General features: G+C 40.9%; 3 protein-coding genes across 3 annotated transcripts in view; all 3 read left to right on the plus strand.

Annotated features, from left to right (window-relative positions):
• LOC139938447 (dynein axonemal heavy chain 10-like) overlaps positions 1–3946 on the plus strand; it is a 67779-nt gene extending 63833 nt beyond the window's left edge. Inside the window, exon 70 of the mRNA XM_071933982.1 lies at positions 63–3946. Coding sequence (XP_071790083.1) covers positions 63–209 — 147 coding nt within the window. The 3' untranslated portion in view covers positions 210–3946. The remainder of the gene's footprint in view (positions 1–62) is intronic.
• A 2248-nt stretch (positions 3947–6194) lies between these two features.
• LOC139938184 (galanin receptor 2b-like) lies at positions 6195–9079 on the plus strand. The gene is made up of 2 exons (XM_071933576.1): positions 6195–6954; positions 8700–9079. Exons 1-2 carry the CDS (start codon positions 6195–6197, stop codon positions 9077–9079), a joined length of 1140 nt encoding a protein of 379 aa, XP_071789677.1.
• A 1187-nt stretch (positions 9080–10266) lies between these two features.
• On the plus strand, positions 10267–12028 carry LOC139938452 (F-box only protein 39-like). The gene has a single exon (XM_071933991.1). It carries the CDS (start codon positions 10392–10394, stop codon positions 11907–11909), a length of 1518 nt encoding a protein of 505 aa, XP_071790092.1. The 5' UTR covers positions 10267–10391; the 3' UTR covers positions 11910–12028.
• Positions 12029–13235: the final 1207 nt, after the last annotated feature.

Here is a 13235-nt window from a genome sequence, read left to right on the forward strand (position 1 = left end):
TGGAATTGATTTGCCAGAGGAGCCAACACTAATATTAGTTTTTCCATCTGTTTCTTTTACAGAACACATTCCGTACACCTGTCTACACCACGTCGCAGCGTCGTAACGCCATGGGTGTAGGGCTGGTGTTTGAGGCAGACCTGGGGACGTCAGAGCACATCTCCCACTGGGTCCTTCAAGGGGTGTGTCTCGTACTCAATACGGACTAGAGAAAAGTGTCTTGAGGCAACCTTTACAGGCAACTTGTCGCCAACAAACGCAGTGCATGCTGCAGGACCACCTTGGTATAGCATAGGAGTAATTTTTCAATGTTGTACGATCGCAAAGTAATTTGTGAACACTCAGATGAGAATGCCTTTTCATCTTTTAGATTGCCTGGACCTGGTTGCCTGTTATTTGGTAAATACGTTGTACTTGCTAAAATAATATTCGTCTCCTGAGACAAAAATTATTTTTAACTTTGTTTACTCGGTTCTCAAAAACTACAGCTCCTCAGCAAGTAATATTGTAAGGGAAGCTTTCTACCATCATTATCTTCAAACTGTGTTAGTTTAATGTACATCTGTGGACATTGTGTTTTGTGTACTACAAAAAAAAAACCCAGACCTTTTAACTGGTGATACACTTGCTTACCGTGGAGCCTGGGTCCGATTTCATCTTAAGATTCATCTTAAGATGCGTTGTCAATATAACCATAGTGATTTGTGTTGTGACATCACACTATGCTAGGTAATTAAGATTGATACACAGTTAAGATTAGTTGAGATCTTTGTGAAATCGGGCGTGTTTTTGTTTTGCACTCTATCAAGAATTCAGCACAACAAATTCTTTCAGGCCATGTGATATCCCCTTTAAGGCTAGTTGTGTAACAGTGACCTTGCATCTAAGTTTGACCTTTATGGAAGGTTGATGAAGATGTTTTTGTTGAGATTGTTTTTTTATTTTTTTTTATTGTGCAAACACAATATAGGTAATAATAACTGATGTACTTAGCACTGTAAATTACATGCAGGATTGAATTTAATTGGTGGACTTGGCACTGTTTTAAGTCATTAAAATGACTTGCAGGATTGAATTTAACTGATTTACTTGGCGCTGTTAATGACTTGCAGGATTGAATTTAATTTGTGTATTACTCGGGTTCAATTCCCACCTGAGTAATAATATGCCTAAGATTTTTTTCACAGAACTCGGGAAAGTACTGAGTAGGTACTGAGTATACAGTGCTAACACACATCGGTGTTTATGGATAAAACCAAAGTCAATATTAATTGGTGTACTTGGCACTTTTAATGACTTGCAGAACTGAATTTAACTGATTTACTTGGCGCTGTAAATTACTTGCATGATTGATTTATGTGTGTGAATCCTTAAAATCCTCAGCAGCCTGTGTGTGACAGCTGCACCATATCTTTAAAAAAACAAAAACAAAGGGAATATCCGCTCTGAAATTATAAAATAATATAATAACAAAATAATGTCTAATCTGGAAACCCAGACAAGTTTCAAACATACTGCAGAAAGACAAAAATTTGTATAATACATATTTTTAATGTAATTTTTTTTCTCTGGAACTCTGGAGTAATAATAATTTTTTCTTTCAAGATATATTACTCTTAAGAATTTTGTTTTCAAACAATCAATCTGTGCCTTGAATTATAGTAGATAGTTAATCAACTTAAATCCTTGAAACGGAAAGTAATAATATCCAAGTCTTATATTGCGCGCGTATCTACCAAACAAGGTACTCAAGGTGGCGAGTATATACAAACTTTCAGAAAGATAGGTTATTGCAGTGATGGATTCCGAGACCCAATTATGTAGCACCTTCTTAGGGTTTACAAGGTGCTACGGCGCATACAGCAGCCACAGCCAGGAACACCGGGGCGAACCCCTTCTCTATTCGATAAGTGCACTGGGTTCTTTTACATGCATTACACAACACATAGGACCACTGGCTTTACGTGCCATCCGAAGGACGAAGCAATGGCTAAGTCTTTTGCTTAAGGACACAAGTGTCACGGCTTGGGATTCGAACCCACACTCTGCTGAGTTATAGGGACATACATTATTCGAAGGAACAGGTAATTTCTAAATTGAGATTCAAGACACACTACCTTGGCAATGTAAATACACGGCGATCAGCGGTTTGAATTTCATTTGCGCTCTGTGAGACGGTAAACCATGGAATGCGCGTGTGTTGCTCCGTTTTCAGAGAATTCATGAACCAGAAATTATCTTGTTTTATGTTTTAAATAAAAATTAACTATTTGATGTGTATCGTTCTTGCATTGTCGCAGAATATGCACTGACACGCATCGGATGTGTGAATAACAATTAAATTCGTCTGAACAAACAGAATGGTGGATAGATAACCAGTCTGTTTGTTCACCTTTTAGACAAAGGGTCACTGCTTCATGCCACATAATTATTTTGCTGTGTTTTGGCACTGGACACTATTGGGAATTACTCAAAATAATTGTAAGCACAAAAATGTACTTGGTAACTACCAAAGGAGAGCTTTTGATAGCATAAAACATTGTGAGAAACGACTCACTCTGAAGTATGTCGTTTTTGAGGAGGTAATTTCTCGCTAAAATATTTGAGTCTCAAAAATACCTCATAAGCACATACAGTTGTTGCACTAAGGGTGTTTTTTCTTTCATTATGTTCTTGCTATTCAATGACTAATCAAGCCCAAATTTCAACAGATACACCAAGTGACAATACTATAGTCTATGACAATTACCAAACATGTCCAGTGCCAACGATGTTGTTATTCTCACAGTCAACCACTCTAAGACGTCAATACTTCCTATGTTACGGTTGTCCCCTTATAACATTGTTTTTGTATTGTTTGAAGCTCTGCATGGTGTGGAGAAATAAGCAGAAACTTTGAATACATAATAAACATGCGGGTACAAACCATGTGTAAATCTCTTGAGTGTTGGCTCTGAAAATAGCCGGTTTGGTCTCGAAGTTTCGAACAGTATACTCTGCTCTGTTTCTCCTGAAGACGAGCAAAGTATACTGTTCGAAACGTCGAGACAAAACCGGCTCTTTTCAGAGCCAAGCACTCCCTCAAAAGAGATTTACACATGGTTGTACTCGCAAATTTACTATTTATTTATAGTGTCTTCTTAACAACGTTTATGCTACCATGGGGTACTTTGGCAAACCCCCAACGGTTTCATTATACCGAGAGTTGACTTAATTGATGGTTTGAACCATGGAGGAAGGAAATAACATGGCCTGAAGGTAGCCCTCAAAGGGGTCAATTTATTTGTATTCAGGACTGATATGACGTTCAATAGAGTACCTAGAGATTTCCACCTTCAGCATAATCTACGTAGGTTCGTGCATCATAAACTCAATTGATGCAAACTGCCTGCAAAATGTTTTTTTTTTCCTTCAGTCCGTCCAATGATCTGTTAATATTTCAAGTGAAAGTTGTGCATATATATTTTTTGCTAATTACCCCAGTGATCTTACATGCTTACTCATCTACGTAGGTTCGTGCACCTCCAAAAAAACTTGAACGTTGCAAACTGATCGCAAAATTGCTTATGATTATTTTCTTCATTCCGTCCAATAATCTATGAATATTTCTGGTGAAAGTTGTGTATATATATATAAAAAAAAAAAAAAAAAATGGATCCTTAACATGCTGTGATTTTTGTAAATAAATTCCAGAATCTTCAACAATTCCGTCCTGTACGTTGTTGGCAAATTATATATTTCTGCATCTTATATTTGGTATTAGATTTTGCAATCTTTGTAAATACTTCTGTTTTCATAAAGAATGTAAATATTTATCTAAGCTTATCCGTCCATAAAAAAAGTTTTCAGTTTTCTTTACAAAATTTATTACATTTTTATTATAAAGTAATAAATGAATTCGTGGCCTGTCAATTTGAATATTTTAATTGGAGCAATAAAATGACAAAGTATTGTACCTGTGATTAAATTGAACCTTGTTTCATTTAAAGATTTGTTACATTTACCCCAAAATACAGAGGGTTCCTCACCCCCCCCCCCCCACATCCCCACCACACCCCCAGAAATATTGACTTGTTCCAAACGAAAGAATTTGGGAAAGTGTGCATTAAATTATTATAGTGCTACGGTGAAACTTGTGTATGCATCCTGACCCTGAATTAAAAAAATATGGCAATCTTTCCTTGCAATTGATGTAGCTAATTAGCTCAACCAACATTGCAACCAACGCAATGCTTTTGAATGGGGATTTTAAAACGGGGGAAATGTTTGAGGATGGAAATTCTATACTACAGTTGAAGAATAATGCAGCCCGGTACAGATGCAATTGTGTCCGCCATGCAATACTGTCCGCTCCTGACACTTTTGCATGTGCAATCGTGTCCGGGGCTATGCAAAAACCGTCCGGGGGACATGTACATGACTGTACCATGCGCGCGTGTTCAGAAACTTCAGAAACTTTCCCTTATACTTTGCTTAAAAGAAAAGAGAATTGTCAGTTATGAAAATTCAATTTGCACAATGAAATAAAAGAAAGAACACAACACTCAAAAGGGGGAGGGGGGGTAAATTTAGTTGTTATCAAATATGTTGTGTTAAATGACAACCTCGTATCTGTGTCTATTGAAAGTGGAATTGCCCGGTTTCCAAGGCAACCAACGTCAACCCGTAAATAATGTGTGTCACTGCCTTTAAGAGAAAAACGTCGAAGGACCAACCGATCTAATTCTCAGTCTGGAACTCTGATGAAGAAGACGGCGGCCTAAGCGCAGCTGTATTTCGTGGTCACACTGTTAGAGGTTCACCTGGTGCTGTTGGTCGGTTCACCTCAACAAGTTTAGTTGAGAGAGTTCCGGATTATACTGATGCAGATTAAACAGTTGTATTTTGTCTTCATTCAAGCGCACCAAATCATCAACATTTGGTCAGGTAATTGTGGTGTTATTTTGCGTTTTGTTTTGGGGTTTGGGGTTGGGTTTTTTATTTTGACATCATATTACGGACGGTTTCATTGACTATCCGTGTAACCATATTTTTACTGAGGTAATTGTTTGAGAAATAGGCCTACATACAATTCAAGTAATTCAATCTAATTGGAAATGTCGAATTTATAATTAAATTGTTACAAAATTAATGTTGTTTTCCAGCATCGGGAAGGCTATTTCGCAAATTTTTGTGAAGACTTGATGTCTTAATCTTAGATTTAAGTTGCATGGCCCGATTTCGGCTCACATATAATTTTGTTTTAAAATAATTGTTTCTCTGAACGACTTTTGGTGACATGTTGCAGTAAATAAACATTATGCAAATGTAACTCTATGCAAAGAAAATTCGCCTGGTACCCCTGATGAAAGACAAACATGGGATCCAGGGATCCTGGCACTGGACAGTCACGTTTGGTAATATTGTCAGAGACCAGTGTTCTCACTTGGTGTTTCCCAACATACGCACAAAATAAATCTGTGATTTGTTTTTCTCAATTGGTCATCACAGGTCGTTAAAGGCACTCCCTTTAACGAATTTTGCACAAGTCTAATCAAAAACCCATAGGGCAAAATGTTGAGTTCTTTGTTCACCTTTGATGCCGTCTACATTAGCTAAAAGGTGTTTTCTGTTCGGCTGACTGGCCCAGCGCTCGAATATCGGGCGATTGACAGTGTGATAACGATTGATTGCGATTTTTAGGCCCTTTCTTGGTGGGTTAATTCTGCCCGGACAGACTGAGAGCAGCTGTAGAGAGTGTCGTGTTTATGTTATGTAAAACATAATTCCAGACGTTAACCCCAAGATTAAAAATAAAATACCTCCGGTTTCGTGAACGAAATTGATAAAGGGAAGGGAATGAATTGGACAGGACGGTAGCCAGCTAGTGTTTGAAGTCTCTACATTATAATGGACTTCTTTTGTCAACAATTCGTATGTATAGCGTTAGAACATCTCTACACAATGCTCTGTTCCTCAATATTATATTTGACCCATTGAAACAATTATTTATATATTTCCTCTTTATTTTATAGACTGGAATACCCTGAAAACTCGCTGTGATTTGATCGTCTTCTAACAATGCAAAACAGACTTCTGGCTCGTCATTGTCGACTTATTTTTTTGTTTAATCAAATCAGGCAAGTTGGCTTGAAATATTAAAGGCGTCAAACTCTAGTATTTTTTAGAAGAAAGTTGGGTGTGGTTCGGGGACCATGGATGCACTGACAACCTCTGCCATGACACAAGAAGACATTGATGTAAGTACGGCCTCCTACCTCACAGGCGGGGAGGCAGCGGGCGGTAGCAGCGACGCGGATAGCGGGCAGCAGGGCTGGGGAGTCGGTGGTATAGAAAACAGTCTCCCTATTCGTATATTCTACACCATTATAGCTTGCCTTGGAATAACCGGTAACTTCGTGGTCATCTTCGCCCTGATCCGTGTCCCATCCCTACGCAACTGCACCAGTTACTTCATCATGCATCTTGCCTTCTCCGATCTCGTCACGTCCTTCTGGGTGATCCCATTCCATATGCTCTCAGTAGAGGCAACAGCCAGCGTGCCGGACGGGTTCGGAGGCGAGCTGCTGTGCCGTGTGTTTTTCAATAAGTACCCGCTGTGGCTGACGATCTTTGCCTCGGCGTACAGCATGCTCTGCGTCACCATGGAGCGTTTCTTTGCCATTGTGTACCCTCTCAAGTACAAGTCACTCTTCACACCGTGTAGAACTGCTCCCATGATGGTTTGCTGTTGGCTGGTTGGCGCTGGTTCCAACTGGTTCTTCTTCTACAACTACGATTATGTGAGCGGGAAGGGTTGTGTTTTTGTACCGTGGCCTAGCAAAGCCGTCAATGCCGTTATTGGGGTGTACATCTTCGCCGTGGTTTATTTCATCCCCATCACTACGATGCTGGGGGCTCACTGGAAGATGATTAAGGCGTTGAAAAGACAAGCATCGTTTCTCAAAGGAAAAGGTGAATTCATAGATAGAATAACATTTTAGATAAAACAGGCGAATCCATTTTTAAAATGCTCTTCTTGTGTTTAAATGCTTGAACAAAACTACTCCTCTTTCCGCGTAACTGTCGCATTACACTTCTCTGCGATTCTTCGGTCCAAAACTTGACATCACTCGTTTAAATGTTCCCAGAGCAAATAGAGTTTTAGGTCAAAAGGCTTTCAGTGTGGCTCGGCCAATGATTTGGAACAATCTTCGCTGCCATTAGGGAATCTGCATTTCGTAAAGTCCTTAAGACTTACCTTTTTCCATGTTAATTGCTCTCAATTGCGCTATGATCTTGATGGAATATTACAAGGTTTCAAGAGTCAGTTTAGGTAAATAATTGACATATTTGCTCACGGTCAAAAAATTGTTCTTCTTTTAAAAAATACTTTGGGGTGCAAGTAAACAAAATTGCATTTTCAACTTTATATAAAGCCCGTTGCCATGGTTACGGCTCATTTTGTTTTTTGGCCATTTTAGGCCGATTTGGGGGTCTGAAAAACTGGTTTTTAGCTCATATTTACAACTCCACACCACCAAAATGCAAAATTATTTCAAAAAACCTTGTACATCACTACAAAGTATCATCATTGGCCTTCCTTAAGAAAACAAATTATTGCTTTAAATATCACCCTTGTGCTATTTTTGCATCGTGCATTACAGTACATGTTTAAGAACTTGCAACTTTAGACGTCACTGAAATTACAAAAGATTACATTTCGCAGGGGTGAGATATGAATTGAGGTGACTCAAAATGTAGGATAGTCATCAAGTCTTATGATGAACTTTGGTGAATCAAAAAACAAAAGAAAAACCTTTTGGGCCTGACCCCTACCCCTCCCACAAATTTCCTGCATCTGCACCTGCTTTTCCATGTTCAAAGTATCACTAAAAATGTACAAAAATCCGAAATTGAGGATGAATTATAGCCAATACCCTTTCGTCCCTCCAGTCCCTGCACCTCCCGAGTTTACTGAAAACCAATTTTTCAAGATTCTTGCAGTAAATTACTGGAATCGTAGTTCAAAGTACTGTAAATACAATGTACAGTAAAATCCCTTCTAAAATACAGTAATATTGCGTGCAACAAAACTGCTGTATTGAATTTACTGTGGATGTAAAATGCAAACAGTAAACTACTTGGCACAAACATAGTAACATACTGTCAAAGTTACAGCACCATGTTACAGTGTGTAGTTTGCATCTCTCCCATGAAAATATCTTTGTTGGCTACTTACCACTCGTTTCTGTTTTTAGTTCAAAGTTTTAAACTTTGGTTATATCGTTTAATTCCATACCCCCCCCCCCCCCCGACCAAGGATCATTCAAGTTCTGGTGGCTAAGTCGTCGGAGTGTGGGCAAGATACTTTACTATAATTCCTTTTCTTCACCCAAGCCAGGGATATAAATGGGAACCATGGCACTAATGTAAAGCGCATCGAGACGGGCTATATAAGAACTTGTCGTTATTATTATCCAAGTCGTATAGCCGAAGTTGCTTAATTTGGGAACCGGACCGCAAGAAATGTTTAATTGTTTATAGTGGCCTGTTCATAATTCCAATAACTGTACAATAGCCACAAAACAACTTAAGATCAATTTAAGCAGAGCACCTCCATTGGAAAAAAAAACCACAAGTATTCAAGTGAAATTTACTCGAGCTTATCTTCAAAGAAATTAACCAGTGTATTATATTGTGTTATTATTTTACGACAGCATCAACCGGGGGTGCGGACAAGAAAAAAGCTTGGCAGCACGAAGTCGCTCAAGAGCTGAGCCGCATGCTCCTGGTGGTGGTACTAACCTACGCGGCTTGTTGGCTTCCAAACCAGGCCATCTTCCTGGCATTCAACCTAGGAGCCCCTGTGTCCTTCACGTCTCTCCCGTACCACTTCTCCGTCATGCTGGCTCTTTGCAACTCCTGCATCAATCCTTTCATCTACACCTACAAGAATAAACGGTTCCGGGACGGGGTGAGAATCGCACTTGGGATGAAGTCTGTGGGTGCCGTTGGTCCGGAGCGATCGCGGGCGACCGAAGCGACACCGGCAGGAGAGATGGCCACTACTACAGCAACAAGGCAATCAGTGATATAGGAGCGATGGCATGGTAGGCCTACCTCATAACCTCTGAAACTGAATAACGCTTGGCAAACTGCATCAAGTAAACAATATTTGCACTCTCACATAAAAAAAAAAACAAGAAGCAAGTTGTCACCCTTAAAAGTGGTGCAGGCCAACGTGACGTTTTCTCACCATCTTGCTTTCGCCATTTTGGGAGTCAGATCCACAGTTCTAGCCCTTTCAAATCCACAGTTTGGGTGGGTGCTGGACTTCGACTTCGATCTCCGTCCGCCTGATGACTGAAGCCCCGTACGAAAAGCGTGTGCACGTTTTCTAAATAACTGACGTAAAAGCCCAATCCCCAACCCGTGGTTTCGATCCGAAGGGCCCATGTGAATAGATGGATTGCACATGACGTCATCGACCACCATCTTTGATGAAACGTGCACGCGTCAAAGGCTGTCATTGGCTGAGAGCTGTCAGCAAATATGATGGTCGATGACGCTACGTGCAATCAATCCATGTGCATTCAGAAACGTACGAACAATCTTAACATGCAATTTGACTCAAAAAGGCAGGATAATAATATGGGCAGAGAGAGAGATAGCTACTTGTGACGTCAGTACAAGAGCTGCACAAAACTATTCTCCTTTGAGTATGAGTGGTGTTTTTTCCTACAGAGGTTTAAATATATATATATATATATAATATAACTTTAATCATGTTTAATTACCACTATTTTAAGAGTCATGAGCCTGTATACTACTTATTAAAATTCTCGATTGAGTTTTCACAATAAAACAAAAATCATGTATAATATTTGTAATCACATGCACATTAATTTGCACATATCAAAACCAAGACTTGACGGGAAATACTTCCCAAAACCAAACTATTCTTCCATGAGAGACGGTGAAGATGTGGAGCTGGTATAACTGACTGACGTGGTGGAAAGCCCACATACTTTTAACACATGATAATTCTTGATTTTGAGATCCTTTATAGCAGCTAGCTGTGACAGAAAACAGTGTGGGAAACTAAAAGTAGTGCGCCAATGTCAGACGACGCAGCGCCACTGGTGATGATTTGAATACGCGCGCACATACGCGTTCAAATGTACAAAATGACAACGTCCATTATTGTTACGTAACAATCAAACCAGGTTATTCAACAAGATGGGTTCTGTTTGCGCGCATTGTTGACAGTCGTTATGTGGGAAAATAGAAACAATACTGATATTATTATGGGTTTGTATGTTACCAAGCTTTTAAAACACTTCGAAGCAAAGTAGCAAATGCATGTTTTTCCTGCTTTCAACAAGAACAGCAACAAATAATAAGAAGACATGGAGGAACTTTCATTGGTGGTAAGTCAACCACGAGTTGTGGTGGATATACGAGAGGGTGAGCCCGGACCAAGTCACGACCCATCGGTCCCTCCTTCTCCTCCGAGCAAGGCATCAGCAGAGACTGCAGCAGGAACCAGCAATGACCCCAATCTATTCCATCTAAGAGACTGGGGAATGCTCCCGGATGTGACCGCAGCAATGATAGCCTCGTACCTCTTACCCTGGGAACGAGGTCACATGGCAATGTCTTGCGCCAACTGGCATCGTGCTATCATGGAGTCACCTCATCTATGGAGAACAAGAGACTTCCGCATCCATGGCAACTGGCGAGACAGCTACCACATCTCGTACGTTAAGAGTGTCGGCAGGTTCCTCAAAAGGGTGTACTTCACCTTCGGTTTCCGGGCCCACCGCCGGCCTCGTCGACTGCAGAAGCTCTTCACCGGTATCCTTGCCGAGCTCTACCGCCAGGGTCCGGTGCAGCTGAAGGAGCTCTCTATAACGGAACTCAGCTTTCAAAGACACTTTCAGTCCTCAGATACGAACCGTGCCAGAGAGGGTGTCATGCGGTCTCTGAATCGATACCTGCGACGGCAGTCCATGCTGGAGAAACTAGACGTAAGCGATAGTGGATTACGGATCGACGAGGGTGTGGGTCTCTTGTTGTCGGTGAGCGAACATTCATCAACCAGCCTCCGGAGTCTCTTCATTGAAGATATGTTCCAGATTGGAGCTACAGTTCACAGCGAGCCTCGTTTTGCTGTTACCCTCAGCCGATTCACTCGCTTAGTGGATATCAGTATGAACTACAGTTGCTTCTCTGCCGAAGTATTGACTCACCTAGCCAGGAGTTGCCGTTCCACGTTGGAGCTCCTCACCATCTCCACAAATCGCCAGGACAAGCACGAACACACAATCGACAGAAACGCCTGGGTGGGGTTCAGTGAAGCCATGCCACGCACTCGAGTCAAGGTCATAATGAGTGGTATCATGAGAATGGGTGCCGTGTATCGCATCCTCGGCCCCGGTATGCCTCTACAGAGCGTCCGCATGTACGGCTACAACGACGGTGGGTTCCGCCCCGACCGGGCACTCCGTCACATCTCGCGAAACTTCCAGCACATCGTAGAAAAAATCTCCGTGGACGTCGGGCCCGTGTACCACTCTTACAACAGGGGCTTCCTCTCGCTCGTCCAGGCATGCACGGTATTGAAGAGTCTGGAGATCCACGGGAGAATCCAGTGGCCGGCTCTACGAGACGTCTTCGACTTCGTGGATGAGAGCTTCATTAAGAAGGGTCTTCGCCCGAGTCTGACGTACCTCAGAGTGATCATCACGATGATAGGCTTCGGTCAGGAGGAGGCACTGGTCATGGAAGAGTTCAGACCCACCTTCGTCCAGCATAATCTTAACTATGAGCTCGTCTTCGATCCAATGTACCCGATGCCTCTTGGTCCCGTCCCGATTGATGACCCACAACAGGAGGAAGACGAAGTGTTAGCGCTAGCCTGGTAGTCAGTCCGTAAAACTTAAAGGATTTGGGTACTTTTTGTATGTAACACAAAACACAATGTCCACAGACTTGTATTCAACTTACACCGTTTAAGATAATGATAGTAGAAAGCGTACTTTAAAATAGTACTTGCTGAGGTGCTGTAGTTTTTGAGAAATTAGTAAAACCATGTCATGAAAAAAAACGTTTTTACATGCTAAAATAATTTTCGTCTCATGATCACCGAGACAAAAATTATTTTCATGACATTGTTTTACTCATTTCTCAAAAACTACAGCACCTCAACAAGTACTATTTTAAGGGAAGCTTTCTACTATCATTATCTTCAAATTATGTAAGTTTAGTGTAAATATGTGGACATTGTGTTTTGTGTCCTACAAAAAGTACCTAGACCCTTTAACATTCCTTTAATGACAGGTGGGGCTGGGGCTGGGGGCTGGGGATTATATGAATCAAGAGGGGTATTACCGGAACTGGAAGCAAACTGCTTATAAATCTACCAGTTGCCGGGACATTCATAACCGGTACCTCATGTACCCTAATACTGAATGTACCATTTTACCACAACGTTGACAAGTTTCTTAAACCGTGCCATTGATTTAAGTCGAATGGAATGGCTGTCGGACCTAACAACTTCCAGGATACCGTTGTTAATTCCAAAGTATTATGGTAATAATTATGCTAATGCTTATTTTTAGACTCAATGAATCTGGATTACCGAATAAGGTAACCGATTCCTGTCTTGTGAACACTAGGCATTCCCATTCATTGTAGATGGTTGATTGTTTTATTCAAACAAGTTGTCATTAGCCTTTATGGGGTATGGTGGACACTATATATAATAATTGTGCACTGTAGGATGTGGATGTATACAGACAATTTTACCCGAACCTAATAGTGTTTAGAGTAGTGTCCACCAAATCTCAAAATGGCTTATTCCAACCCATTGATCCAATTCATCTGACGTCATCACCCATGATAAATCTTGATAGCGCCATTTTGGGGAGCTAATTCCCTAATACTGAATACTAACACTAGTGCACACATTAAATTTCTGAGCACCATTATTTTCGCATTCATTTTGACCCACAAAATGTCAGCAGAACGCGGGCAGACGGATAGTAGCGTGTGACGTCAGAGCAAGGATGTTATATCCAGTTTTGGGCAAAGCTCAGTCACGTATTTTATTTTATTTGATTTTTTAATTTGATTTGGTGTATTTGTATTGCACTGTAATTCCTTTCTTGAGGAAAATGAAGATAATTACATGTGCAAACGCAAAGACCTACGCGAGTGTTGGGTGGGCCACCAACTCCAAATGAACGGAC

The sequence above is a fragment of the Asterias amurensis genome, chromosome 6 (assembly GCF_032118995.1).
Source record: "Asterias amurensis chromosome 6, ASM3211899v1".
Taxonomy (NCBI): domain Eukaryota; kingdom Metazoa; phylum Echinodermata; class Asteroidea; order Forcipulatida; family Asteriidae; genus Asterias; species Asterias amurensis.

Excerpts from the sequence above, each read along its gene's own strand:
- LOC139938452 (XM_071933991.1), top strand. The coding sequence starts at position 10,392 with ATGGAGGAACTTTCATTGGTGGTAAGTCAACCACGAGTTGTGGTGGAT.
- LOC139938184 (XM_071933576.1), top strand. The coding sequence starts at position 6,195 with ATGGATGCACTGACAACCTCTGCCATGACACAAGAAGACATTGATGTA. Across the intron at positions 6,955-8,699 it reads ATCGTTTCTCAAAGGAAAAG|CATCAACCGGGGGTGCGGAC; the intron begins GTGAATTCATAG and ends ATTTTACGACAG.